At 33.2% G+C, this 21,983-nt stretch overlaps 3 protein-coding genes and 1 long non-coding RNA gene across 4 annotated transcripts; 1 reads left to right on the top strand and 3 right to left on the bottom strand.

The window, feature by feature from the left end:
* Positions 1-619: 619 nt before the first annotated feature.
* LOC108211709 (uncharacterized) lies at positions 620-12,840 on the top strand. The gene is made up of 4 exons (XR_001805104.2): positions 620-1,874; positions 3,110-3,263; positions 6,945-7,090; positions 12,184-12,840. It is a non-coding gene; the product is annotated as an uncharacterized LOC108211709 (long non-coding RNA).
* LOC108211681 (homeobox-leucine zipper protein ROC7-like) lies at positions 6,934-8,281 on the bottom strand. The gene is made up of 5 exons (XM_017383348.2): positions 8,073-8,281; positions 7,808-7,935; positions 7,497-7,614; positions 7,213-7,395; positions 6,934-7,069 (listed from the first exon to the last, which is right to left on the bottom strand). Exons 1-5 carry the CDS (start codon positions 8,151-8,153, stop codon positions 7,016-7,018), a joined length of 564 nt encoding a protein of 187 aa, XP_017238837.1. The 5' UTR covers positions 8,154-8,281; the 3' UTR covers positions 6,934-7,015.
* A 525-nt stretch (positions 12,841-13,365) lies between the features above and the next one.
* Positions 13,366-16,314, bottom strand: LOC108211691 (dolichol-phosphate mannose synthase subunit 2). Its single transcript, XM_017383359.2, has 3 exons — positions 16,156-16,314; positions 13,829-13,939; positions 13,366-13,753 (listed from the first exon to the last, which is right to left on the bottom strand). Exons 2-3 carry the CDS (start codon positions 13,916-13,918, stop codon positions 13,601-13,603), a joined length of 243 nt encoding a protein of 80 aa, XP_017238848.1. The 5' UTR covers positions 13,919-13,939; positions 16,156-16,314; the 3' UTR covers positions 13,366-13,600.
* A 615-nt stretch (positions 16,315-16,929) lies between these two features.
* LOC108209355 (uncharacterized) lies at positions 16,930-20,974 on the bottom strand. Its single transcript, XM_017380212.2, has 2 exons — positions 20,675-20,974; positions 16,930-17,661 (listed from the first exon to the last, which is right to left on the bottom strand). The coding sequence occupies exons 1-2, from the start codon at positions 20,803-20,805 to the stop codon at positions 17,202-17,204; spliced, it is 591 nt and encodes a 196-aa protein (XP_017235701.1). The 5' UTR covers positions 20,806-20,974; the 3' UTR covers positions 16,930-17,201.
* Between the last annotated feature and the right edge of the window lie 1,009 nt (positions 20,975-21,983).

A 21,983-nucleotide genomic window follows, 5' to 3' on the forward strand; every position in this document is an offset into this window, starting at 1 on the left:
AAATGCTTCATATCACTCTCTATTTCACGGAAAGCTAGCATACCTACAAGCATTACAAAGAAGAGTTTATATATTTTTATGAGAACGTGATTTTCATATGCTTCAAATATTTATTTAGTATTTTATTGTTGATTATTGATTTGAGGTTCTTTCTTGTGTTATACTTCCTACAAGATTCATGAACTACAATACGGCAAAAGTTAACGCAAAGCTAAAACCAAAAAAAAACTACCAAATCGCTGGCGAGTTTTCTCACCAATTTCGGATATGCGGATACAAAATTTATCTTCATATCTTTTTCCCGACTTCTCGGTTAGAAAGTTAAAATTTACAAAATCCCTTCTTCTAACGTTAAATGTTGAAGATTGGAGCTCGATTACTCTCACTCATTGTTGATTTTATTTTATTCCCACGTATTCCTACTAGGCCCGGCAATTTTAGACACAACCCGATAACCCGACACGAATTCGACCCGCAGAATACGAATTCGAGTCAGGATATCTCAGGTTCGGGTCATTTTCAGGTCGATTTCGGGTAACCCGAAATCAACCCGCATATACATAAATATACTATACATTAAAATGCTTATACTTATTATACAAAACCCTTAACTAAAGAAGCAGCTATTCATTTTCTTTCCTTTCACATCTCCAAGTCTCAACTGCTATGCGGGGGCTGCATCTCTCTTGCTCGCTCTCATCACTTCTTTTGGCTTCCGAATCAAAATCCCTCTTTATCTTATCAATCTTCAACATCTTTTTCTGAATCTTTAACTTCTCAATCCGATTTTAATCTGTCGTTCGTATTCTATTTATGTTTTCGAAATTGATATGTTATAAATCTCAACTGGATTCGAGTTTTAATGCTATCTACGTGATACTGTGCCTTGTATACTATGTTTTGGATAATCTGGGCACTTGTATATGATCGCTTTTGCAGGTAATAATAAAGAGAGGCATCTCATTTGATCTCTTGGCAAGCACACCGAATATGTAAGAGCACAAAAATTTCGGGTCATTTCTGGTCGTGTTGGGTAACCCGAAATAAATCCGAGTCGTGTTCGGGTTAGATACCTGTACGCGTAAAATTTTCGGGTCAAATTCGGATTGGATAAAACATACTACGCGAATGTTGACCCGACACGAACCCGACCCACAACCCATTATTGCCTGCCTAATTCCTACCCCGTTTGCATCTTTCATCCCCTCGTCGGCTCTTCTTCGCCTGGGTTTTCTTCCAACCGGGCTGTGGGCCATATCTTCTCCTGGGCTTAAGGCCCAACAAAGTTTAAAATTCAGTCAAGCCCCCTCTGCTCTCACCTGGATCACTTCGAAAGGCCTTGTCCAAGTAAGCCATTATTTATTCCACATGGCGTGTCTCTCGTGAGGATTAATACTCTAACCTGGTTAAAGATATCAGCAATCAGACAAGTCTTGTCTCTTTTCCTCTGGGTTCGATTCCACAAATGGAAGTTTTGCTTTGTGTGAGTGTTACCATTATGCTGCGTGGCATTTCCGGGAGGGCATGGAGGCGTCGGACCAGAACAGGGTATTGCATCAGATCAGGCCTGCATGTTGATTGACATCTTTTGGTTCTTTGGGTTTACGTGACTCATATTGGTTTTAGTAATATGGTCTTAATTGTGAACTTCCAAATGGTATCCATCCATTCATTGCTATTTAAAATTTACAATTTGGGTTCGGGTGAATGAATTTGGAGGAACTCCCTTCCTCCTAACAAGTCCTTCAAGCATCTCCGCGGCAGATTAGCTATGTGATATCCTGAGCTATAATTTTAGGGAATATGCACAAACATTTACTTTAGCAGAGTCCCTGTTCATTTCAAGGATCCATTTTCATTCCTCGTAAACACAGGTAATACCATCCCTTCCTCGTTTGATTTTTAAGTCCATTTTGGGAATTAACTGTTAGTGGATTAGTTAGATTTTTTGACTAACTGATTGAAATAGATTTTTTGACTGACGGATTGAATTAATGGTTTTTTGTAAAACTGTTTAGCAAATAGCTTTTTATGACACATTCCGAACCTCTAATACAAAAAGCTCCTCAAATTAGCTTTTTGAAAATTAGCTTTTTGAGCCAAACCTCTATTTCAATCCGCTAACTATCAAACATTAACATTAGCGGATTGAAATGCTTAAACCTCTGTAACACTCCAAACCTCTAATTTTACCTCAAGCCTCCGACTTTCAAACATGGTCTAAATATTCAACTTTCACCTTTTGCACATTATTTCTCACATTTTTTCTATTATCTTTTTGTTAAAAGAATTTGAATTTAATACTATAATAATAACAGGGAACACAAGCAAGGATTATTGTTGGAGTTGTCAATCAATATAGACTATAGAGCCCCTATTTTTAAAAATTGAATTGTTTATTGTTTATTATAAAAACAATTCAGAAAGAACTTAACATTGGGTCTCTGTTGTTTTGTTTGTAACGGTGCTAGAGATGCTCTTATACCCTGAACCAGAGATGACACCCCAAATTTGAAAATGAATGTTACAATTTGTCCTGCACCCAATTTATTCTCAAAATCTCTTCTTAACAATTTTACATATGTATCTTTGATTACTATGGTTTAACTCATAATCCTGAGTCCCTGACTTGTTCAAGGATTATACCCCTTAATAGGCTGTCACCTGTCAGAGCTCAGCTTAAGGTAAGCCATTATTTTAAATATGAACTAACCTATAGTAGAAAATAAAACCATGTGATTGGCTGATTGCTTTACCGCCATTCACATTAGAAAATAAACCACCAAGCTTTATCAAGGTTAGTTCATAAGCCATCACAGTTTCACCCGCCCTGTACATGAGGATTTAATGATTGATTATAACAGTAGTGGCAAAACTGTTAATATCTCATATCACATGCATAATAAATAGAGAAGAAACAATAAAATCAGGTGAACGTAATGAGGTTTTGGCACAACTATTACCAACACTTATATGAGTTCAATCATAAACTTATAAATTTCTCATAAAAACAATTCAGAAAGAAAAACAAACAAAAGAGACCCAATGTTGTGCCTAAGAGGACCTCCCAGTATTGACTAATTAATTAGCTATTTTTCCCGGCCTGCAGGGTGGTGCTACGGGTCCCAATTAACTCTGGCCTCGATGGTGGTTCTGCAGATGATCTAGCACATAGAAGGCCGGTGTTGTCAGACATCTAGGTTCTCTCTCATGCTTGAGGCAATAGCAGAAACTCTCTCATGCTGAAAATACATTCATTTGAGGTATTCAAAGTAATTAATTGCACTTTCAAATTAAGATGTTTAGTATAATTAGTGTTAACGATATATATTTATATGCTAGTAGTTGTTACTCTCGTAAAAATAGAACATAAACTTATATTTACCTCCGCTCTTAGCCGAGCATTCTCGAGCTGAAGCTGATTTGTTTCAGAATCCACCTTTTTCAGATCTCCTGAACAACGAATGCATTCAATGTTTCTCAATGCGGCTAGCATTTTATTTTTCAATTCTGTCATCCTTTGATTTTCGCTCTCCAGTGCACCATTGTCATTTTTATCCTGTTGGACCTGTAATATCAAATTATATATTAAAATATTTATAATTACAAAATTTCCCTTAATTAATATCAAATCAGTTATTATTCTTGTTGTGGTGGTCTAAACTCTACCTTCATCTGTGTTCGCTTGTTCTGGAACCAGAATTTGACTTGACTCGGTTGGAGACCCAAATCATGGCTAAGCCGACGTCTTTCTTCATTACGAGGATGTTGACGTACTTTGAAAAACCTATGAACAAATATAAAAAATTATAATGAAAGTATAAAATGCACCTAATATATCTATATTTAAAGTTTTACTTTAATTTAGCACTATAACATACAAATTTATCTTTCGTCTTTAATTGAACAAGTTTCATAGGAAAGAATTAGTCGAAATAAATTTGCACATGGTAATAATATAGATTAAATTTAAACAAATTATGTACGATTCCATAGCCCGTTTCTGATGGAATGAGTGCCTGTGACTGTGAGAGCTTTTCTTGGAGTCTTTCTTGTTGGGTCCTGAGCTACTACCGGTTTCACGCATTCTCTTCAGTGGCGGTTGTGCACTTTCTTCTCTCTGTGATTAAATAATATCAACTTAAAAACTAATATGCAAAATGCATACAATATTATATACCATTTATATACACACTAAGTACGCATTTAGTTGTAAATTTCTGGCATACAAGAAATGATAGATAACCATGACTTACTGGACTGTGGGAGTTCTGGTTCATGATTGCACCATTTGCCGCAGACCCCATGTCTGTCGTCGCCTGATATATCCCAGACATTTTTTCTGGCCGAGATCCTTAATCTGCTTTAAAAATGAAAAGAGAAAATAGAGATGATTGTCTTCAACCCAGATTTCAACAGATTTTATAGATTAACATTAGTCTAGAGATTTTAGTTGATTTTGATTCGGATCAGAATGATTTAAATCTTATAGAATCTGCCAGATTTTAGCACAAAATTTTAGAATCTTACAGATTTCGTAGAGATTTTTAAAAGCATAAAATATACTCGCAAATCCTTAATAATCCACATGTTATTGAATACAGAAAAAATCAAACAATATATGAATACCATCTTATTTTATATTCATTATGTCCTATTCAATTGTTTATGTGTGGGATGGAGGTCTAAACACGCATTCATGACTCATAAAGTATAACTCTATAATTTATTTTTAATTTTTCTAGAAATATTTAAACATTAAAAGTTTGGTCGTCGAACCCGGGTGTCCCGAGACAATGGAGGATAAAACCCACCACTTGGGCTATTCAATCGTGCTCATACTTGGATGTTTTATTGCACGTGTTTAATTATTTTAAAGACCCATATAAATATTCTCATTAAATCATATCTCTTTATTCGAATTCTTAATTAGTTTTGATGGGCTTAACTATTAAAAACTTATTTTAAATGTTACATAAAATATAAATTTAATCTACCTAATTAAAATATTAACCCAAACACATCTATTGATTATTAAAAAATTATTTTAACTAAAAACTTTTTTTTTTGTATGGACTTTGTAATGAGTAACATCTAATAATAAGTCGATGAGCTATGATGGAGCTACTATATAAAGAATGGTCCTCCCTATACTGCCCTTCGAGTGAGATACACTTAGGTTGTGTTCACTTGGAGTGAATGGAATGGAGGGTGAATGGAATGAATTTTGTACTCTAAAATGGTGTTAATCAAAGAAAATGTATCTAAATTTCATTCCTTTAATCATTCCAATCCTTCTATTTTAACTATAATTCTGACCCACATGTTTTGGAAGGAATGCTCATTCCATTTCCACATCATGTTCCTTTACGATTTTTCTTACAAGAAATTTAACTACATTCATATTTTGTCGCTATTATCTCATACTTTCTTCTTTATCCTTCAAACTTCTATATAATTTTACATTCCATTCTCCACTCATTCCATTCCATTCAAGTGAACTAAGTGAATCAAATTTATGAAAGACCAAGTCCCACAATCTGCTTTAATATTGAAATCAGTTACATTTTTTATATACTTTGAACGTAATCTTGATAAAATCGATGGTCAACTCAATATTAGTATTTGTTTTCATAAAAGAAAATATAAAAAAAATGTTATAAAATTTATATTTTAAATATCTTTCAAGAAGATGATAAATTATTTATTTATTTTTATAATTAAATAATACCTCAATTTTCTTACACGAATTAAAAATATTAAAAAGTAGAAATTATGTAAAAAAAATTAAATTTTATGTAAATTCATACTATAAATTCTGAGCACATTTTCTCATAAATTTATATTACCTCCGTCCCAACCAATTGTATACTTGGGTTGGGACACGGACGCCAAGAAAAAGTGTAAAAAATGATAAAAGTTAGATAAAAATTAGATAAAGTGGTGGGACCAATTTGTATTTAATTATATATTTGAGATGGTAGAGAAAAATAGTGGGTGTAACATTATATATTGTTATAGATTAGAGATAATGGAAAAAGTAGTGGATGGATAGTGTTTTATATTAACAAAAATTACTATTTTTGGAATGTATAGAAATGATTGGACATCCCAAAATGAAAATTGTATAGAAATGAATAGGACAGAGGGAGTAATCACCAACCGGCCAAATGCAACAAATATTCATATATCTTTGAAAATAGAGATTTCGCACCAATCATTCAGAGTATTAATGTTCTACTTTTTAAATTTCTTAAAAGTACACCTAGCTTATATTTTTTAGAGTAAAGTACACTTTGTGTACTCCTACTCTACTCAAGACACCATTTGTAATACTGTAATTCCAAATCGAGCACTTGCAATATCAATTTTTATATTTCTTCACACTTTGTTGTATTCTTTTAATTTGGGTTAACTCCGTTAGTAATTTAAGGAGTAAAGTGCACTTTGTGTACTCGCGCTTTACTTAAAGTGCATTTTGTGTACTCGCACTTCGATGTAAATTTTCAGCTAGAGTACTGTAAGTGATGTTTTTGAGCAAAGTGCGAGTGCACAAAGTGCACTTTACTTCTTAAATTACTAACGAAATTAACCCAAATTAACGGAATACAACAAAATTTAATGAAATACAAAGATTAATATTGCAAGTGCTCGATTTGGTACTACAGTATTACAAATGGTGTCTTGAGTAAAGTAGTACACAAAGTGCACTTTACTCTATTTTTAATACTAATTTGATGTTCATTTTTTGTTGAATAAAATCAGGTGAATGAAACGAGGTTTTGGCACAACTATTACCAACACTTATATGAGTTCAATCACAAACTTATAAATTTTTCATAAAACCAATTCAGAAAGAAAAACAAACAAAAGAGACCCAATGTTGTGCCCAAGAGGACCTCCCAGTATTGACTAATTAATTAGCTATTTTTCCCGGCCTGCAGGGTGGTGCTAGGGGAACTCTGGCCCTGATGGTGGTTCTGCAGATGATCTGGCACATAGAAGGCCAGTGTTGTCAGAAATCTGGGTTCTCTCTCATGCTTGAGGCAATAGCAGAAACTTTCTCGTGCTGAAAATACATTCATTTGAGGTATTCCAAGTTATTAATTGCACTTTCAAATTAAGATGATTAGCATAATTAGTGTTTATGATATATATTTATATGCTAGTAATTGTTACTCTCGTAAAAATAGAACATAAACTTATATATACCTCCGCTCTTAGCCGAGCATTCTCGAGCTGAAGCTGATGTGTTTCAGAATCCACCTTTTTCAGATCTCCTGAACAGCGAATGCATTCAATGTTTCTCAGTGCGGCTAGCATTTTGTTTTTCAATTCTGTCAACCTCTGATTTTCACTCTCCAGTGAACCACTGTCATTTTTATCCTGCAGAACCTGTAATATCAAATTATATATATTAAAATTATTAATAACTACAAAATTTCCTTTCATCAACATCAAATTAGTTATTATTCTTGTGGTGGTCCGAACTCTACCTTCATCTGTGTTCGCTTGTTCTGAAACCAGAATTTGACTTGACTCGGTTCGAGACCCAAATCATGACTAAGCCGACGTCTTTCTTCGTGACCAGGGTGTTGACGTATTTGGAAAAACCTGTGAATAGATATTAAAAATTATTATTGAAAGTATTAGATGTACTTAATATATCAATAAATTGTAGTTTTACTTTAATCTAGATATACAAATTTAACTTTTGTCTTTAATTGAACAAATTTCATAGGAAAACATAAGTCGAAGTCAATTTTCACATGGTAATAATATAGATTAATTTAAATAAATTATGTACGATTCCATAGCCCGTTTCTGATGGAATGAGTGCCTGCGAGAGCTTTTCTTGGAGTCTTTCTTGTTGGGTCCTGAGCTACTACCGGTCTCACGCATTCTCTTCAATGGCGGTTGGGCACTTTCTTCTCCCTGTGATTAAATAATATCAACTTAAAAACTAATATGCAAAATGCATACAATATTATATACCATTTATATACACACTAAGTACGCATTTAGTTGTTTAATTTCTGGCATACAAGAAATGATAGATAAGCATGACTTACTGGACTCTGGGAGTTCTGGTTCATGATTGCACCATTTGCCGCAGACCCCATGTCCGACGTCGCCTGATATATCCCAGACATTTTTTCTGGCCTAGATCCTTAATCTGCTTTTAAAATGAAAAGAGAAAATAGAGATGATTGTCTTCAACCCAGATTTCAACAGATTTTATAGATAAAGATTAGTCTAGAGATATTAGTTGATTTTGATTCGGAGCAGATTGATTTAAATCTTACAGAATCTGCCAGATTTTAGCACAAATATTAGAATCTTATAGATTTCGTAGAGATTTTTAAAATCATAAAATATACTCGCAAATCCTTCATAATCCACATGTTATTGAATACATAAAAAATCAAACAATATTTGAATACCATTGTATTTTATACTCTTATTTGAAATGTCGGTACTGTTCACAACATGAGACAAATAATTAATTTACGTCAAATCTATAAAACCAAATATAGTCACGAGTGATCTTGTTGAATTCGTATTTATGAGTATTTTAATACGATAAAATTTTTATATTTAATACTAATATGAAACTAAAGATATTAACGATAGAAAATTTGCGTTGGCAAACGTGTTCAATGCAAACAGGAAAAGTAATAAGAGACGGAGGGAATATTCATTATGTCCTATTCAATTTTTTATGTTTGTGATGGTGGTCTAAACACACATTCAAGACTCATATAAAGTATAACTCTATAACTTATTTTTAAATTTTTTTCAAGAAATATATAAACATTAAAAATTTGGTCATCGAACCCACCCAGGACAATAGAGGATAAACCCACCATTTGGGCTATTCAATCGTGCTCATACTTGGATGTTTTATTGCATGTGTTTAATTAATTTTGAGACCCATATAAATCCGACAGAGGATAAACTCTTAACCACTGAGTTATCCAACCGTGCTCCATTATTATATTTCTTTAGTCGAATTCTTAATTAGTTTTTGACGGATTTAACTATTAAAATCTTATTTTAAATGTTACATAAAATATATATTTAATCTACATAATTAAAATATTAACCCAAACACATCTATTCATTATTGAAAAATTATTTTAAATAAAAACATTTTTTTATGGATTTTGTAATGAGTACTCCCTCTGTCCCTCTCATTTCTTTACAGTTATTATTTTGGGATGTCCCTCTCATTTCTTTACGTTACTATAAATAGTAAGTTTTTCCCATCATTACAACTACTATCTTCCCCTACTATCTCATATTTAACAATAAAAACTACTATTACACCCATTACTTTCCTCCACTATCTCAAATCTATTATTAAATATTGATAGGTCCCACCACTTTACCCACTTTTCATCTAACTTTACTCATTTTTCATATATTGTCTTGGTCTCCGTGTTCCCCTCCAATGTAAACAATTGAGGGGATGGAGGGAGTAACACCTAATAATAAGTCTTAAAATCGATGAGCTATGATGGAGCTACTGTATAAAGAATAATCCTCCAACCTATACCGCCCTTCGAGTGAGATAGACTTGGAGGTGAATCAAGTTTATGGAAGATTAAATCCCACAATTTGGGTTAATATTGAAATCAATTACGTTTTTATATACTTTTAACGTGATCTTAATAAAATCGATGGTCAAGACAATATTAATATTTGTTTCCATAAAAGAAAAAATATAAAAAAATGTTAGAAAATTTATATTCTAAATATCTTTCAAGAAGATGATAATTTATTTATTTATTTTTATAATTAAATAATACCTCAATTTTCTTACACGAATTAAATATATTAAAAGGTAGGAATTATGTAAAAATAATTAAATTTTATGTAAATTCATACTTATTGTCAAGGAACCAGTTACTCTAAAACCTCAAGGTGTTAGAGAAAGGCCCTTTCCAGGATCTTATATTCTAACATTCCCCCTCACTCGAGAACCCATTTATGGGTCGAAGAGTGGATCACGGGCGCTCATCTTTGGAGCATTAATTTGCCATTCGTGCCACTATAAATCGTGAGAATATTGGGGGTGGCAGGGATCGAACCTGAGTCCTCTGCCAACCTCGCTCTGATACCATGTCAAGGAACCAGTTACTCTAAAACCTCAAGGTGTTAGAGAAAGGCCCTTTCCAGGATCTTATATTCTAACACTTATAAATTCTTAAATCTCTGGAAACAGAACGTTTGATATATCGATTATCTTCATGAGCACATTTTATGATAAATTTATATTCCCTCCGTCCCAACTAATTGTATACATTGGGTTGGGACACGGAAACCAAGAAAATGTGTAAAAAATGATAAAAGTTAGATTAAAATTAGGCAAAGTGGTGGTACCAATTTGCATTTAATTATATATTTGAGATGGTAGAGAAAAGTTGTGGGTGTAACGGTATTTTCCTATTTGGGAAATATTATATCTAGAGCAAATTTTTATATCCAGAGTTAAAAAAACATGAAAAGATGAAATTACGCTTCACGGTTTTTTTCTTCATTTGTTGTTATTGTGTATGCACGGGGTCAGTTTTGTATTTTCATGTTTGTTTGCTCTGAAAATAAAAACTTTGCTCTGAATATAACATTTTCCTATTTTATATTATTATAGAATAGAGATAACGGAAGAAAGAAGTGGATATGATGGTGTTTTATATTATTAAAAACTAATATTTTTGAAATGTATAAAAATGACGGGACATCTCAAAATGGAAATTGTATAGAAATGAAAAGAACATAGGAAGGAATCGCCAACCATCCAAATGCAACAAAATATTCATTTATCTTTGAAAATAGAGATTTCGCACCTATCATTCAGAGTATTAATGCTGTTCTACTTTTTAAATTTCTTAAAAGTACATCTAGCTTATATTTTTAATACTAATAGCTTATAGCCCGCGCCTTGCACGGGAGTTTATAATTATTTATAAGCTTTTTAATTATATTGTAAATGGTGTGAAAGAATTTAATTTATAAATAATCAATTAAAATTTTCAATTAAATATTTATTTTGGATTAAAAAAAATCATAAACATGTGAAAGACAGAATTTGTTTTGGATTCAGAATAGGAGTTATAAACATGCAAGTAGATATCAGTTGCCTTATAGAATTAGAAGTTAATATTCTTCTAATCTAACGGTGCTTATTTGTTTAATATACGATCCAACGGATGATAAACTTTTGGACCATGTGACCATGTGACCAAATTATCTCCCTTACGCTTGTTATATATAAAATATATAATTTGATGTTAGTTTTTTGTAGAATTTTGTTTTCAACATTTTTTATATAATCTTTTTTCATAAAAACAAATACTAATATTTATGTGTATATATATAAAGGGGTATAAAAATTTTGGCTCTTATATATGTGGGGTACTAAGCGGTTACTAATTTTATTTTATTGTTGAGCCGACCCTCGATTTTTAATGTTAATGACACACATTTATATATATATAATGAAAGAGGTGTAAAGTGATTAAGCGATCTAAAGTAATGGGATTAATGGGATGTGATCTGAATTATTCATGTAAGGTATAAAATCGTTTTTGAACGAAAGTAGTGAAGTGCAATATGCAATTACCTCTGAATAAAAACACGGGCTTTCTATGTTCCTCATCCCATTGCTTTGTCAACTTTAAACAAAATTAGGATCATTCATTGAATCAAGTCCACAACACAAAAAGAAATTATATGCATTGTAGAGCCATAATCTTTGTTTTTGTTGGTGGTTTAAAGTGAAGGGTGACGTTTTTATTGTAAATTATGGGTAGCAACAATGAACATTTGAGATAAGATGGTGAGCATATTACTGAACTCCGATTGTTACGATCATTCGGATTGAGCTCGGCTCATTGTTACCATCACTCTGAATTGGAACCTGAGTAGTGATCAGCTGGAAACGTTGATACTAAGAGCATCTCCAATTGGGGTGCTAACTAAAGTTGCTTAAAATGACAAATCATCAAAAGTATCACTATTTTATTTTCTCTGTCATTTGTACTTTTGACAACTTTTATATAAAAATTTGCCTTAATGGTTGACACCCAAAATTGCCAAATATTTAAACAAGTACAAGTATAATAAGATAAGAAACTATATATCTTTATGGTGATATATACATTTTTTTCCCTATTTTAGGAGGGTGCCAAAAGTTGGCAATTTTGCTTGGCACTCCTTCCACTCCAATGGAGAGCCAACAAGAGTGTCATGTCACATTATGACACATGGCACTTTAGCACTCTTTTTCGCAGCTTTTTGGAGTTTGTGGGATTTGTGGCACCGCAGCTTTTGCCTGAGAAGTCTCCTTGTGCAAAGGATCAACTGAGGCAGCTTTTCAGGATGTTTGATCCAGATGGAAATGGATTTATTACCGTGGGAGAGTTGGCTCTACTTGGTCATGCGTCGACTGCTGAGGAGTTGAGAGGGGTGATTAGAGAAGCTGATACTGATGGAGATGGCAGGATTAGTTTTCAGGAGTTTTCACTAGCTACAACTTCAGCTGCTTTTGATAATTATTGGATTTGATTCTTACATGCTGCAACTTTTTAACATTTCAGGTATGTTTATTGTAATCTTTTGAAACAAATCCACTCTATCTTGTGATCGTTTGTATGTGCTGCATTCTGATTTTAGAGTTGGTGGTTCAAAAAATTGTTCAGAATCAGATTTTAAGTTTTGTAACTTTTGTTGCATCGGTGGCTCCCGTAAAATATTGTTAACATATTAGATTTGATAATTTATTTGCTCAAATATTGTACTGGAACTCATCCATCACCTCTCACAAATTGATTCTAAAAGTCTTCTATTCGGCTGATTAATCCTCTGCAAAGTTTTTGCCCAATTCAATTTTTAACATCCAATTAATTACTATAAATTCTTCTTAAATGAAATATATCATATAATAAATTAAACTAATATATTAACTTTTATTATAATACTATAATTTATCCGATTTTCAATCTCATAAATCCCGCCGATTAATCCTGATCCTCCAATTAATCTTGAATCAGCGCTGAATTAGCACTTCCATCGATTAACCCCGATTTCCGATTTTTATAATCATAATAACAACCCTGTAGCACTGTGGGAATATCCAGATTTGAAAAAGGAAAAAGACCTGCACCCGCTACAATGTGATAATGAACTTCTGGAATCTGGATTTCAGCAAATACAACGGTGGAAGGAGACCTCCAATTTAGTCATTGTGATTTGATGATTGTCGAAAAATGTCATCCTAAGCAACTTCCATATTACTTAATAGAGTTGCCCTGTACTGCCTTCATTTTCATCTGAGTATAATCACGGAACCATTCTCTGAGAGAACTCAAAAAACCTCAACTATAAATTTAGTGGTTTACAGTGCAGCCAAAATGTCTTCAATGAAGCAAAACTGTATCGAGGCTGAGTAACCAAGCATAAATAAGTATTTAAACCACAAATTGCTAAGAAAATAGAAAAGATGACATTTGACACTGCGAATACGATCACAACATACATGACAGATATGTCTTGAAGCAGTATATGTAGGAGAACCCGAAAACTTGAAAGATGAATTCTAAGCCTTTTTCTTTTTCGATTTTAGCATCACATATCCAATGAATATACACAAGAAGCTTAGGAGCGTCACACCGGCAAACACAGGAATGAGGATCGCATATTCTTGAGGTAGAAAGTATTTATGCACGAAATGATCACCGTGAACAAATGGCTAAAAGATCAAGAAATCAAAGTCAGATAAACAATCTTCACAAGCACACAAATATAGATGAGTAAAATAACTTACCAGGATGATTACCCAAAAGGTGTAATACGTGAAAATTGACAAGCTAATAAATGATAAGAGAAATCCCACTGCTCTGTCTGCTAATTCCATAGTGTTTGTTGCTTTTACTCACTGCATTCCAAAATTAACATTTAGAACTTCCCTACCAGTCTGGATGTCGCAAAACGAATAAATTAGCATCTCCAGAAAAAAAATTAATTTTACCAAATAAACTCATGTAAAAGTAAGGAAGGAATGTACACAAAATGCCCAGATGTAGCTACTATAAGAAAACTACTTAGCTTTGCATGGCCAAGAAACAAAAGCATCATGTCACAAAACCAGAAACAGCACACTGACAATCAATCTAAACGTAGAGTTTTTTAAGCATTACTATATTACATTTCCAGATCTCCCATTCACTAGTCATTGTAGATGCTTCATGTTTCGGCAAACGTGATTTTCCCTTTGTCACCAGAATACTTGACAACATCTTTTAGTTGTATAATATTAGTGTGATATTTAATTAATTAGTATTTTACTCTTTTTTCTTCTTCTTATGCTTGTTGTGTATTTTGTTTAATTTTGTAGTTATTAGAAGAAGATCAAAGATGTGCACGATAAATGGAGGATGATTACACCAAAAGTCAAAATATTGTGAAACACCATGAGTGAAGAAGATTAAATATACAAAGCAACAAATCATCTGATAATCTAAAGGAAAGTTGAGCAAGCAATTGGTCTCAAGGATTATTTTATATCACTATACCATTATAATTGTTGCTCCTTTGTAATTGTTTTAGTACAAATAGACATGTAGGCTCCTTGTCACCTCTACTAAGATGTGTTTGTTTGGAATTAAGATCAGTAGTTGCACAATTTAGATGTTGATCTTCGGAAAATTACCTTCATTATCATATGATCGCCGCTCTATATATCCGAGGCAGTATTAAATCATCACAATGGCCTTAGATTTATCAACTAATATTGCAAATCTGTAATACTTGCACTTTCTATATGTCCTAGTTTCACTGTCCACCATAACATGATACTTGTATACATTACAATGCTTTAAAAAATGGCGAGATACTCCTTCAAGTACCAAACAACAAATGAAAAATGCATTATAATATGGGTTAACAAATGAGGTCTTAACTTGGTTCTTGATAAACTATAAAATAAACTCAAACTAGCTTCCCAACACTTGTGATGTGTGTAAACTAATATTCTGATTAAAATATGCCTATAGGACAAATAAAACAGATTATATATCGAAGGAGCACATATTTAAGCTTAAGATAGAGAGATACTAGCATTCTTTGGTAAACATATACAGATAGATACAGAGTTATCTTCCACTACAAACGGAAAGGGCACTTACAATAACAAAAGTATTGACATGTTCAACAAATTCAATCATCTATAACAGCTCCTGTAAGTGCTGACAAAAGCAATACGCTCTTATGAATGCAGTTATTTGTTTCGAATTCTTCAACATCATATTACAAGTCACATTTAAAACCACAACCAGCCTATAGACGTGCAATAAAAGATATAAATAGAAAAAAAAATGATGAATAGCAAGTATAGGGTCACTTAGATCTGCAGCTATAATCACCCGAGAAGCAAAAAGACCTGACTACTCATGATCTGCTTCCAAGTTAATCAACAGGAAAAGCTGGTGGGAAAATTCAAATGAAAGTTCACTATATTACAAATTCTAGTTTCTATATACCATACACATAGACAGTATATACAGCATAAAAAAAATTCCAGAGTTGCTAGGCCTATTGGTCAACAAAAATGCCCGACCTACTTCCAAATTATTGAACAAAAATCAAGATGAATTCACATAAAATCATCGAATTACACAAAAATGAAAAAAAAATATACTAACATTATCGACAAAAAGAAAAGAAAGAAGCAAAAACTTCTCCTAATAAAGCTGTAATTCCAATATATCTTACAAGCCCCCTATCATCACGAGATAATTCAACAATATCTAAAGTTCATAAGCTTAGATTTACAAGACTCTATGATACAATCCCCATATCCACTAAATTACACCGAATCAGAGAGATACAAATCCACATTTTTAAATATAATCTGCCATCAAAATATCAAACTAAAAAAACAACATCCAAAAATTATATCAATTAGCTGATAAATTTAACAACTTTAACCTCAAATGAACACATTGAATACAGTGAAGCTTGTGAAATTGAATCAGGTATACAGTTAAGAAGATTTCTTGATCAACACTTAATTTGTGTGTAATTGTGTGTCTATATGTGTGTATAGTGAATGGGTATTACTAAGAGAGCAAGTAAAGAGACGGAAAGACTTACAATTTAGGTTGAATCGCCGAAATTAAAAAATTAGGGTTTCGTTTCAGATCATCGTCATCCCCAATTGCGTAGCTTTTTACCGTGTCTATAGAAAGGTGAATACGTGGAAAGTGATGATTTATCTAACCGCTATAATTCCAAATTGTTTTCAATTTTTTTCTCCCCAAGGCACTAGCTGAGAAAAAAATTTAGAACACGTAATATTACTTTAATTTTTTTAGTGTCATAGTGATAATATATATGTTAAAATTAAAATTATGTTAAGCTACCATGATTTAATATTTTTTTTTATGTAGAAGTAAATAGGGATTTTATAATGATAATACTTTTTGTATAAAATTGATGGTAGAGTTAATAATAACTTTCTATTGCATAATTATTATTATGAAATATAAAATAAATATATAATTTATTTATTTTTATGTAATATTTACATGGCTTTTTGATCTAAACCAAAACAAGATAAATTAGAGATGTACTATCGTCTATCAAAATAATTTCCTAAAGAAACAACTGCATATGAAATTCAACCAGATACAAGAAGAGATTTCATATGAACACAACACAAAGAAACCAAACTTCACACAGGTGTTAGACAGGTCTTCTCAAAGAAACCTTAGCCTCTTATGTCGTTGATCAATCCAGGTATCAGTACCAATCTTAGTCCAACAGTAACATACGGATTATGAATAATCACAATAGCACAACCGAAATATCAAATTGAAACATTCTGGTTCCAAAGCTAACCAAATATTTCATGAGCCAAACATAGTATAAAAGAAAAGGTCTAATTTTTTTTATAAATCTATCAGATAATATCAAAACAGGCTGAAATGTCTCTATATGATAGCTTGACCATAAATATGGTCTATACTACTGTAGAAAAACAGATTTCAGAGAAATGTTTACAGGACAACATTTTCTTGCAAACACAGCACTTGTCTTGGTCGAGCACTCCAGATGACTAGTAACTGACATTCCCTTGTCAAAACGAGTATTTTGCAACAGAGCATAACTCAAGAAAGGAAATAGAGATTTTGTATATCTTAATTGCGCACCATCCACTCCATTATGTCCTTCCTGATAAACCCCTCAGATCCAAAGCCTCCATAATTCGGTTTGAACACTTGAGGAGCACATGTGGACATATGCCTGTACTGGCTGGGAACTCCAGGCATCGTCATTGTAATAGAAGGAAATTGTTTACGCCATGTAGATTTTGTGGAGCTAAATAGTTGCCTTCCAGATTCTCGATCCCCATTCTTCACACTACATGTTGAGTGGCCTCCAGGCATTTTCTGGTGCGGTAAGTTGGTTAACTGCTTTTTCACACTTGTATCGGACTTGGCAGTTGAGGGAGGTTGTCCTCCGCGTATCTCTGCTGATGGTTTCATTTTGTCCAGCCACCGGAGGATCCAATTTCCTACATTCCGACCAACTTCTATGTCTCTTTCTTGGATATTCCTGTGAACTTTGACCACCATATCAAATACAGCACGTGTTCTCCTGTGATGCAAAACAAACGTCTATTAAAAAGATATACTTTATTTGCCTCGTCTTTTGAAGGACCAGGAACATGATAGCAAGACATCAGCTGCAAGTTACCATAATTTGCCTAATAGTATTTCTTGAAGACAAACATTATTATTACAAACTTGTAAGAGAATCTACTTAATTAGAAAACATATAAAAAAAACAAGAGAAAAAATCTTTATGCCAATCTTGATAAATTATATCAGATACACTAGCCTATTCATATTGCACGAAATGAATGATACAAGTGTGTTGTCAGAAGTAAAGCGAGCAATTAATGTTTCCTTCAATTACCCATACCAATACATAAACTTACAATTTTCAAAAGAAAGAGAAATAAAGGGACAAAACTTCAATCAAATAGACAGTCTTATCGTGTTACATTCATCCAATATTTATAAATAATTATTGAACTGACAAGAAACCCTTGCAATTAATCTGATATGGTTCTTAATATACTGCTGATTCTTGTACTCCAGCTAAAGCCTTATTTCGTGTGAAATTTTACAAGCCTCACTACTTGTGTTCTTTTAACTAATTTTCCTTTGATAATTCTATCTGTTCATTATGAAAAACTTCAATTTATGCTAAGGCAGAATTAGGTTCATGCATCAATTCAATCATTTGCGCACCTAAAATTATAGAGAAAATAAGAAGCTAGATGTGTGCTTATTTAGCAGATTTTGGGGACACCCTGGACCATATTGAACGTGCAGTTGGTGCATTTTACAGCATGTGCAACACATATACAACTTGTGGAATACATTTTTCAAAACCATAAAATGCATTTACCACTGCCGATTAGTTTATTCTCATGTGACACATGTAAATAATGCATTTCTAATCCAAAAGGCAAAAGAAAAAGGAATAAACTGTACGCGGATGGGAAAGTGTTCTTTTCTTTATATATTCTGCATAATGCATTCTTTGAATCCGTGATAAATGGACCTTTACCCCCAAAAATTGTACTACATCGATTAACAACCAAAAAAAAACACTTGAAGCCCTCTGGTTTAATACAAGGGATTTAATACGGCTTTCCTTCGAGGATTTAGAAAGTGGTCGGGTCACTCGGCAAATTCCATCCACAAGTGGCAGACTGGCAGCACTACCATAAATCAAAGCTGGAGAGAATGAAGAATGCTTTATTGCAGGAAGGACAGCGGTACTACACTAAGTTACCCGGACTCGGGTATGGGTGTCGGACACGGGTGCAGATCCAAGTGTCAGACCCTTAATTTCTTAAAAATTAGGATTCATGGATATGGATCCGGAATTGGACATGGATACGGGGATTCGGCATATAACCTTTACATATGTGATATCATATTTATACCTACACTTTATATATTATAAATTTTTAATAGGGTCTTCTACTAATATAAAGACATATACTAATTGTTTATTTTAAACTTATAGCATAAATCAAAAGAATAGCATGGAAATAGTAGTAATTTATAGGCATCCCTTGCTGAAAACAAGTTATTGTGAGGCTTGTAAATCATTTTGAACTATACTGCTGGAAATCGAAATGTCCGGTTTTCAATTGAAGGATCCGACCCAGATCCCATTCCCACACCCACACCCATGTCATGTCCGATCGACAGGGGTATAAGGGCAAAGTTGAAGAGTCCGGGTAACATAGGTACTACATAGGAGCAGAAGTTATATGACATGTCTTTAATGGGAAAATCCAACCAATCCAGCAGATCCAGGTGACTTATACTGTATAGCTGCAAGTTAACGATTACTCTATATTCCAGTGAAGGGAGCTCTTGTATGGGATTACATGCTTAAACGGGATCCTGAGACCCAAATATGTAGTAATTCATTCAACCAGCATCATGGTAGGTTTATATTGTAGCCAAACATTATTCGTACTGGTTCAGCGGAGGACCGTAAATGGATACACTTACATAAGCGGCGATCATTAAACGCTTCTGTGATGCCTTTCCCAGATTTACATAGTTTAGACTCCATTTGTTTCACAGTAATAATCCATTCATAATTTGTCAATACCAAGCACCATTAATACATCTAAATAAAACCCTAACTATACGGATATAGCTCTGGCGTAATAATAATTCAATTGAGTTCTTACATTTTTTCATGATCAATTATTTATGAAATGTATTTTCTATGGGTGAAATAAATCTTTTTAATACCATACAACAGTTAGCTTTCCGATCAAACCAAACTCCTAAAATATAGGTATGGAAATATTATCGATCAAAGGAAAACGGAAAACCAGTAACATTACAGCACAAAGTTCTGAGCCCGTGAAAAAATTCAACAGAAGAAGACCAAGGTGGGTACAATGCGTCACTATAAAGGCAAATGAGTTCAAACTAGGACTTTTATGTATCAAGGTTTTTAAGATGCTACGAAATTCTTACCACAAAAAACGGAATTCACTAAGACATCCTAAATTCCACGTCCCGAACCATCATTTGATCATGAAAGTTGCCACTACCAACATTAGAAGTCAAAACCTCATATTAAAGCGGACACTTCTCATTTAGGGCAACAAGTTCAAAACCACCGTTAATATAAGCAAAACTTACATTACTCGCAGCAATCACCAAAAATCATACAAAGCGCTTCCGCATTAGCATAACTAACATGTTTATCTCACGTCTAACTAAGGCCATACTTGGCGAGTTGGCGTGATACTCAATCATCTATTAAGATTAGGGTAATGTTGCATACACAAGGACCTTTTCATGCCTTGTGCACCGGATACATCTTTGTAATATCTACATCTTATCAGCTAAAAGGCGCCCACAAAATCAATTTTATATAGAAGCATCAACTATTTAGCACTTGCCTCTTAAACCCTACACCCCTGGTTACATACATCGAAAAACTATCAACACCATTCTCTCCTCCCTCCCCCTCCCCCTCCCCCTCTCCCTCCCTCCCTCCCTCCCTCCCTCTCTCACACACACACAAAACAATATGTAAACATAGACAGATAGGGATGTACCTGTAAACAAACTGACGGGTCCTGGGATGTTTAGCAGAAACAAGCCTCCGCTGCATCTTGAGGGCAATCTTGTAAGTTCTTTTAAGACCTAAAAAATAAGCAGTTGCCAATGTGATCTCCCACAGCACCATCTTTCACCCCGGATCAAGATTCTTGATAATTTAATTCAAATTACTGCGAGTTCCAATATTTTTTCAATATTTGATGTGGGTTTTGCATTGAATTTGGGTTTCCATGTTGGTTTTGTCAAATACAGTGATGTTTCTTTGAGCAGGTACAAATTTTGGGTTTGTTGTAGGCGAAGACTCGGAGAGTGGAAGATGATACATTTATATAGCGTTGAATAGTATGAGATGTATTGGGCTTTTGGTTATGAGTTTGTTAGACTGAGTTTTGTTTACATGATGAGATAAGCCCAATAAGATTTTTTGTTTATTATATACCAGCCCATTCAGATTTTCCTTTTAGTTTTTGACTCAGCCCATTTGAAGGACTATGAAGTCTCGAACTGATTTATTTAGAAAAAGGACTGAAATTGCAAATTTGCAATTTCGTATTGTTTAGTTTGGTTTGATCTGGGTGTATTATTTGACTCGTTTGTTTAGTTCGCCAATAAAATGCCCGTAGGAACTAATCATGATTATAAAGTGAAGGAACAAAATTAATTTGCGCTGATTTGTACTGATTGTTTAGGACAAAAAATTATTTGGAGTATTTTAGAGCAGAGCACCCAACCCTTTTGCACTCGTCAGTTTTTAGTTACGTCTGATTGCTCTCCTTATAGTGGGTTTCAAAAATTATTTTCGGAGAAAAGAATAAGATGAAAGCTCATTAATATCTTTATGTTGTTCTTCAATGATATTTATATAAGGCAAGAAAAGTAAATCTTATAATTTGGGAATAATTCTTCTATACAAACTTTATATTTAAAATTTTATTCAGAAGAATAAAAAATTTAAAATATTTTATAAAATAACGCTCCGATAGATATTTCAATTACGTGTTAAACCCATGTCTCAATAAATAATTACCTCAAAATAAGTTACTATATTATAGAATAAACTGCAACAAACACCTATTAAATCTAATATCATAAACCACGATTGCATATAAGAAATCATAAACAATGTTAAACAAAGCATCTAATTAGCTGAGAAGAACAAGGAAACTCACGTAATAATACTAGTAGAAGAAATCAAAAAGTATTTTGTGTCATATTAAAATAGTGTATGGTGAGTGATAACAAAACGCAACTCACGAGCAAATGACAAGTATGGAAGAAACTTTATCATGATGCAATGCGAACTTG

The sequence above is a fragment of the Daucus carota genome, chromosome 1, assembly GCF_001625215.2.
Source record: "Daucus carota subsp. sativus chromosome 1, DH1 v3.0, whole genome shotgun sequence".
Classification (NCBI taxonomy): Eukaryota; Viridiplantae; Streptophyta; class Magnoliopsida; order Apiales; family Apiaceae; genus Daucus; species Daucus carota.

What these genes read in the sequence shown, in the direction of transcription:
- LOC108211681 (XM_017383348.2), bottom strand. Translation starts at nt 8,153, where the DNA reads ATGTCTGGGATATATCAGGCGACGTCGGACATGGGGTCTGCGGCAAAT. An exon ending in ACCAGAACTCCCAGAGTCCA is followed by an intron (nt 7,936 to 8,072) that starts GTAAGTCATGCT and finishes ATTTAATCACAG; the next exon opens with GGAGAAGAAAGTGCCCAACC. An exon ending in ATGCTCGGCTAAGAGCGGAG is followed by an intron (nt 7,070 to 7,212) that starts GTATATATAAGT and finishes ATGTATTTTCAG; the next exon opens with CACGAGAAAGTTTCTGCTAT.
- LOC108211691 (XM_017383359.2), bottom strand. Translation starts at nt 13,918, where the DNA reads ATGGAATTAGCAGACAGAGCAGTGGGATTTCTCTTATCATTTATTAGC. An exon ending in CCTTTTGGGTAATCATCCTG is followed by an intron (nt 13,754 to 13,828) that starts GTAAGTTATTTT and finishes TTGATCTTTTAG; the next exon opens with CCATTTGTTCACGGTGATCA.
- LOC108209355 (XM_017380212.2), bottom strand. Translation starts at nt 20,805, where the DNA reads ATGGTGCTGTGGGAGATCACATTGGCAACTGCTTATTTTTTAGGTCTT. An exon ending in ACCCGTCAGTTTGTTTACAG is followed by an intron (nt 17,662 to 20,674) that starts GTACATCCCTAT and finishes TTTGCATCACAG; the next exon opens with GAGAACACGTGCTGTATTTG.